This window comes from Parasteatoda tepidariorum, chromosome 5 (genome assembly GCF_982258835.1).
Source record: "Parasteatoda tepidariorum strain Cologne lab strain chromosome 5, Ptep-v5.0, whole genome shotgun sequence".
NCBI lineage: Eukaryota > Metazoa > Arthropoda > Arachnida > Araneae > Theridiidae > Parasteatoda > Parasteatoda tepidariorum.
Genome location: NC_141759.1, coordinates 19,425,811 through 19,433,948, shown reverse-complemented (window position 1 = coordinate 19,433,948; position 8,138 = coordinate 19,425,811). Strand labels below are relative to the sequence as shown.

The 8,138-nt window shown below is 32.7% G+C and overlaps 1 protein-coding gene across 2 annotated transcripts in view; it reads left to right on the top strand.

Moving 5' to 3' along the window:
• Positions 1-1,578: 1,578 nt before the first annotated feature.
• Positions 1,579-8,138, top strand: part of LOC107445259 (alpha-latrotoxin-Lp1a-like) — a 46,535-nt gene continuing 39,975 nt past the window's right edge. For both annotated transcript variants that reach the window (XM_043047455.3, XM_043047454.3), the window contains exon 1: positions 1,579-5,906. In XM_043047455.3, coding sequence (XP_042903389.2) covers positions 1,670-5,860 — 4,191 coding nt within the window. In that variant the 5' untranslated portion in view covers positions 1,579-1,669 and the 3' untranslated portion in view covers positions 5,861-5,906. The remainder of the gene's footprint in view (positions 5,907-8,138) is intronic.

Here is an 8,138-nt window from a genome sequence, read left to right as displayed (position 1 = left end):
CGTTGTTTGACAAGGTCGGACATAAACATAATTTTAGTAAAAAATGTACTAGGTAAAAATGTATATAGCAAAAAATTTATTTAGACAAAAATGCATTATTAGCGAGTTTAGAAAGAAAATTGAAAAACGTAATAACAAAATCCAACATTTTATATTTAAAATGTATTAAATAAATGCATAAAACTCGAAAATGAATGAAAATAACTTGCTAATTAATTAAAAAAAAACATAAGCATTTTTTTAATTTAATTTTTCTCTTAAGAAAGCTTACCGAGTTTTGATAAAAAGTAACGATTTCATTCGACATTTCCGTTACAAATACTCGTACTTTTTCCCTGAAAAAGTAACGAAAGTGCAAGTAAAAGTACTAAATTTAAAAAGTAACGAAGTACAAGTAAAAGTACGTACTTTTTACTTGTACCGGCGGTACAAGTAACGAAAGTAAAAGTACTGCCCTATATGGTAGCCAACTATTACAGTCATTGAGAAATTGTTTTCTTAGTGATACTAGCCTTTTGGCTAGTTTCGAATAAAAAAAATTTAAGCTACCACGACGAATCAATAATTTAAAAAAAATGCAGATAAGATCTATTTACTGCTTAATGTGCTTACACATGTCTCAATAGTTTTGTTTTGAGAAAATTCTTTCTAACTTAATTGTTGTTTTACTTCAACTTCGAAAAATCTTTTTCAATGACTGTTCAAGTTGTCAGGTAAGCTGTTGCTTGTATAAAAAAAAAACGGTTGCTTTTTTTCTTTATTTATGACAAACTGGGTACCTAGGCCACGCAGCGGCCTACCATGCATCGAGAAAATCATGCAGTGAATAAGACATTTTGTTTTTGTGACATTGTGGTAACACTTTAAATACCGCTTGCAGTATTGAAGTCAGGGATATCACAAGTGAATAAAAATGTAAAAAGTGGTGGAAACTTAATTCTTTTTAATTCATTAATTATTCATTATTTATTCATTTAATTATTCAAACAGAAATACCACAAAGACTTATATTTCAAAGTATTCATAGTAAAAACTTCCTTAAATACCTTTTAAAGTAAACTGAAAACAAAAATATGCTAGAAAAAGTTGCTAATTTTAATCTCTTGTAATAATCTTTTAAATTTAATAAATCACTACTTTTTTCCTTTTTTTAGTTGCCCGATTCAACCTTGCAAAGCAACGATATCTAAAATAAGTTAAAAAAAACGTCTGCTGCAGGAAATTGTTCTGCAGTGTAATGGTTGAATATAAGATATATTTATCGAAGCAAAATATTAAATGTTCTACTTAATAACATTATTATTCGCAAAATTCTTTCGGAACTAAAATATTCAGCACAAAGTTACAGCTGCACGCGTAGATATCATATCTTATTGTACCTCCATTTCAAAATTATTTCTCAACCCAAACACTTGTCTCGGAACATTGTGCAAAGTTAATAGTTTTTCCATCAACATATGTCATATAAGCTGAATATCCCTGACAGAACAAATAAAGTTCTTTTCAATTAATGAGAGTATCAGTTCCTGCAGGTGCAGCAAAGGGGAAGTAATAATTGATTTCGAAGTTATATAAATAAGGAAATTAAATCATTTTTTCCACGTAACTCTTCAACTACGATACAAAATTGAAGTTTACGGACGTTTTCTAAAATATAAAATCTCGCAAAATGGACTCCGCAACGTCATCAAGATATAAAATGGATGAATTAAGTGTCTCAAGCAGGATAAAACGTGAAACGTCAAAGGCTGAGCCATGCAAAGCAATGGAATTAGGGTCGAAAGTTTCTTCAACGGCTAATGATATTGTGAATGATTTAAATTCTATTCCTATTATTGGCGAGTTCTTGGCCGACTTTACTGCAGGTATTTCAGTGGTGTCTCATTTATTTTCCGGGGGATTAGACATAGTTCAAACAGCAGTGGACTGCGGCGATCTCCCATTCGACGAAATAAAAGAGATTATGAATAGAAGATTCAACGAAATTGACAGGAAGTTGGATGAACAAACAGCAGCTATGAGGGAGATTATGACGTTAGTAAATAAAACATTGAATTCCGTTGAACAAACCAGACTCGAAATGCATGCGCGATTCGATGAGGTCATAGAAACGATCGAGATCACCCAAGTAGATCCGATAATATCGAAAATTAATAATTTCGTTCAATATTTCTTCACTGAATCCGAGAAAATAAAAGGCTTAAATAACAATGATTATGTCAATAGGTTAGCAAATGGAGAAAATAACTTTTTAAAATATTTATCAGACTATAGAACCCCAGAAGGATTGCTTTCCTTCTTGCTAAATATCATAAAGCTGCGATACGCTATTCCGAAAACATCTCATGACAAGGCTGCATTCAAAGCTATTGATGCATTAATATATGGCTCGCATACGTATGTTAATGTTATGTTCTTTTTAATTGAACAATATGCTTATTTGGTCAACTACTTTTTCCGTATGAGTGACGTTGATAACTATAATAGATTCTTAAATGGTATGATAAACACCTTCAAAGATTTCAGAAGGTCTCTCATCGGAAGAGGCGTAGCAGGAAAAGAGGAACCATTGCTGCTTAGAGTAATAGAATTGCTGCAAGAAGTGAATAGTTTAGATTTTGTTTGGGCTACGAAAGCTAGACGCTTGACAGACTCCATCCGATTATTTGAAAGCATTAAATTAAAAGTTCAAAATATGACCTTACCCGCAATAGAAGAAGAACCACAAAACTTTGTGCAATTCTCGTTTAAAAGGAATATAAAAACTCCGATCGGCGATTGGGTAGAAGGTAAGCGAGTTAGTTATGCGGTTCAGTACAAAAGTGGTGATAAATATGCAAGGATTGGAGAATGGTCCCATCCAGTTTTCGTACAGGAAAGAGCTTGCCCAACTCTTAAAATACCAATCGATAAGTTACGGCGAGATAGACTCGTGTTTAGAAAATTCTTAGGCGAAACACCGAAACTAATTGGGACACTTAAAAGCTATGAGACTGAATTCACTGATATTAATAGAGATTTCTACGATGCTGTTGATAGTCCTGATAAAGAATCAGGTATGAGAGCTGCAACAATTTTGTTACGAGAAGGAGCTGATGCAAACGCGATGTTTGAAAATGGCAGGCGAGCTCTTCATGCAGCTGCAAAATGGGGCAATACTGAAATCGCATCAAGTTTGCTCTTGGGAAAACCTTATTCAGAGAAAAATGCACGAGACAAAGCTGGTTTTACTCCTATGCATGTTGCTGTAGAAGCTGGACAGGAGGAGTTTACGAATCTGCTGATAAGACATCGGTCTACCATTGGCGTACAATCCTATCCTCAACTTTTTACTCCTCTGCATTTGGCAGCCCGGAATGGTTTCATAAAAACATTGGGAAATCTGTTAACAAGCACGGTTGACTTGAATGCCAAAGATATGTCAGGATTCACTCCTCTGCATAATGCCGTTATGGGCGGTGAACAGGTAGTTAATATGATAGTAAATACTGGAAGGGCTTCGATTAATGCACAGTCCAAAACAAAGTTGACGCCTTTTCATTTGGCAGTGATAAACAACGATATGAAGGTAGCACAGAGTTTAATTAACAGTAAAGAAGTTAATATCAATGCTGGTGATGACAATAATATGACTCCTTTACACCATGCAGCAATGATGGGGCATTTAGAGATGGTGAACTATCTTCTGGGCGCAGAAGGGATAAAAATAAACGAAGGAACTAATGATAACAAATGGGCTCCAATTCACTATGCAATATTTTTCAGAAAAGATAATGTAAGTAAACGTCTATTAGAAGATGAGAGACTTAAAGTGCGAACAGCAGCTAATGGTTGGCTTACAGCTTTGCATTTTGCAGTAACTTTCGGGAGAAAAGATGTTCTTTTAGCAATAATTAAACGTGGCGCTCTCATAGATCAGCAAACACAGGAAGGTTACTCACCCCTTCACCTAGCCGCAATGAGAGAAAAACCGGATATACTTAGTATTCTCATACAGAATAAAGCTAAAATAGATGCAAGAACCTTTAAAAGTTCAACGCCATTGCATGAAGCTGCATATCGTGGAAGACTAGAAAACGTTCTGGTGCTCCTCGATAAAAGGGCTGATATACGAGCGGAAGATGAAATGGGTAACACGCCTATTCATAAGGCAGCTTTAAATGGAGCCATTTCTGTAGTTGATCTCTTCCTAAGACGTGACCACAGTCTACTAGAACTGAAAAATAATCTTGGGGAGACTCCTCTTCATATGGCATCTCAAAATATGCATTCAGCAGTTGTGAAATTTTTAAAAGTCAAAGGCGCATCTGCGGATGTCAAAAATAGCAACGGCGAAACACCCATACATATGTTTGCAAAAGGAGGAAATTTGGACATGATTGATTATCTAATCAGTAATGGAGGAGGCATTTATGATTTTGACTCACGGAGTAATGATTTCATGTATTATGCCATTCAAAACGGACATATTGATGTAGTAAAATATGGTTTTGAGAAAAAAAAATATGACTACAACAAAATTGTTAAAAAGCATATCCCACCGCGTTGCCCCAAGTCATGCCCATGGGTTTTTTGCGATGCAAATCAGTTCGATCAACTAGACATGATGAAGTATTTTTTTGATAAAATAAACCCAAAAGATTGCGTGTTACTAAGTGAAGCAGCTTTTTATGGTCATATAGACATAGTTAAGTATTTCATTCAAGAAAGAAAGGCTGACATTGAGAAGGGGTCATCTGCATCTGACCCACCACTTTGCTCTGCTGTTTATGCCGGACATTTGAATATAGTGAAATATCTAATAGAAAAGGATGCGAGTGCTAAAGGCATATGCAACGCAGGATTTTTAAATCGAGCTATTCAAGCAAAAGTGGATAGTGAAACTAGAGTAGAAATTATTAAGTTGTTAGCTATGAATGGAGTTGATATAAATTTGAGAGACGAAAGCGGCCAACTACCTTTACATCAAGCTATATTCTTGAATGATCTGAGTGCTGTGAAATATTTTATAGAAGAATTGGGTATTTCAGTGAACGAGCCTACAAGTGATGTATTCCGTAGTACACCTCTACACTTGGCAGTTCACTATGAATTATATAATATTGTCAAGTATCTCGTTGAAAGAGGAGCTAATTTGAATGCAAGAAATCTTAAAAATCAAACTCCCTACGACTTGGCTGTTAATTTGTCATCTAAGTTAATAATTGATTATCTCAAATCAAGAAGGAATCGTTTCCTTCGAAGTTTAACGATAAGCACTTTAAATAAAAATGAATCTATGAATTTTAAAACAAGGTCTTTTGATTCCATTACAAAAGAAGACCAGAAGCTAGTTCGTCTAGCAGATCATAAACAAGAGAGAACAATCAACAGAATTTCAAGTTTTAAGTCTTTTCAGGATATTGATGCAATTGGGACTCTGCTTTTGTTTAACGTGTTCGTCAGAAAGTTTACTGGAGAAAAATACATCAATACAGCAAAGCAAACTAATTTTGAAGATGATTCCACAGTTGAAGCTTTGAGGATTACTGAAAATCTCCAACGTTTTTTGAAAAGTAGACCCACTTTCTTACCAGAAGAGAAAATTGATTTCTATAAAGTATATTCAAGTATTAAAAGAGCAATGGCAAGTGGTAGCAACACTAAGCTGCACAAAATCTTGTGTAGATTTGCAGAAGAATCTGAGATGCTTACTCCGGTGGAAATTCAAGAACTAATGAATGTTCATATTGGGAAAGAAGGAATACAGTCCTTTAAAAAGACAATTCCTTTAGAGAGCAATTCATTTATAAATCTGTGGCATTCAGCTACGGAAACCTGCTCCACTGTAGAGTTTACTACGAAATCTCTTGATATGTGAAGTTCTGTAGCCGACCTCTTTTCAGTTGCTGAAATATTCAGAATAGGTAAGCACAAACGCATTGCATTTTAGGATATCGTAACTTCCAAAATCTGTACTCTCCCTGGAATGTTTTTCTTAGTGGTAGCATTGATATTTGTAACAAGGTTGCGAAGAATCAAATCAGTTACTAAATTTTATCGAGATTGTAAGATGTTTAAATTTTGCTACCACTTGAAAATAAGAATGATTAAGTTGTTTATTGCATCCTAATAAATTTGCTATAAAACGGAATTTTTTTAATTTATTGATGTAACTAAAAACTTCTATATTTTCAAGTTTGCTACCGCTTTCAGAGGTCTAGATAGTTTTTTCACTAACAAAATTTTCGATTTTCCGAAAAAAATTATTTTTTATGATCTATTTTATTCTGAGTAATTTGGTACAAAGTTTTAGGTAGCAGAGATGCCAGCTGCTCCACTTTCTGTAAAATTTTTAAGAAATTGGTAGCGAATTAAACAGTAAAACTAAAAGAATAAGAATAATTACACCAACTCTTCGAAAGTGTCATCACGAGAATAGTGCAACACTGTTGTATTTGAGAACATGCTTTGAGGTTTTGATATATAGTGGTGGATAAATGAGTTTCAGTTTCGGTACCACTGGAAAATATTTTTTTTACAAAGTGGTGCAAATGTTTTCTATTTATATTTCTGTTTTTCCCAATTCAAATTCTTTCAACTAGTGTGTAAAATTTCTCGACTTTTTATAAATATACTAAGTTATAGCTTGATATTTGGCTTGAGTACAGCATGTTGCTTAAACTCATACCATTACTTGAATATTGATAAATATTTCGTTTTTTTATGTAAACAAATTAACAATTCGAAAAAATAAACTTTTTTAAAAAAAAGTTTTGTTTTTCAATTTCTTTTAATTTGTAAGGTTTTAAGAATATACTCGAATGCCAATTAAAATTGAAGTATTAAACATGATTTCCCCGATGATTTAAACAACCCTGATGACACTGAAAAACTTGCTTTTGTCGCCAACAGTGAGTTGTACGAATGGTTAAGATTGAAATTCGGGTGGAAGAACTCCCCATGTATTTTTGAAAGAACAATACGCAGAATACTCACTAAACATAACGTTTCATTTCCAGCTAATTATTTTGATTATATCATTATTTATCCTAATAGTTTTGAAGAACATTTAAATCTTCTTAAAGAATTTTTTGAAAGATGGAGATTTGAAAATTTAAAATTAAAAGCTTTTAAAATTAATTTTAATTTTAATTTGAAAATTTAAAATTAAAATTCAATTTTTGGATCATGAAATATGTAATGGTATAGTAACTCCTGATAACGAAGCAAATTAAAAATTTTAAACCTTCAACTAATGTAAAATAGGGTTCAATAAATATGTATGATATATTTATAAATAATTATGATAAAATAAAAGCACCTTTAAATAAACTCTTAAAGAAAAATGCAACCTGGTGTTGGACTCCCAAATGTCAAGAAGCATTCGAAATTTTAAAGAATGCTTTAATTCGTAAATTTGTTTTGAAAATATTTAATCCTAAATTACAAAGTCATTTTTTGTTGACACAAGTAAAAGTGGTGTTGGAGCAATTTTGAAACAGCCAGATATTTCAGGTGTCTTACATCCAATAGCATTACATTCTCGATCTTTAACCCCTTGGGGACGGGTGATTCAGAAAAGCATTCGTACAAAATCAGAATCAAGTTGCAATTAAATAAAAAACGGTAACTTAAATGTAGTCGTTACTAATTTGACAGACTAACTTTGCTTTTATTTTAATTATTGTTAGTTTAATCATATATATAAACAATGTTAATTCAAAGTATAACTAAATAGTTTTAATTTGAACAAAGTAATGGTGAATTAAATAAATCAAACAATTATAACTCCGCCTACAAATAAACTGCTAAAAAAATACTTTGATTACCAGTTTTATCTTCTTACCCTGATTGATACGGTTTTTTGCTGTCACGTATTTGTGACAGTCGGCGCGAAAGGGTTAAGGAACTCTGAGAAAAATTATGCTGTCACAGAATTGGAATGTCTTGCTATTAATGATGCATTAACATTGTCGCCATAACATTATTGTCGCCATAAAATTAGTTTGCATTGATTTTAATGCTATATAATTTTAGATTTTGTATTTTCTGTTTTCTTGCATTATATTTTACTTTTGGAATATTTGGCTGGTAGTAGAATAATTCGGCAATATAATTTTACTTAATTTCCTTTATTGTTGTGTGATGTATGAAAT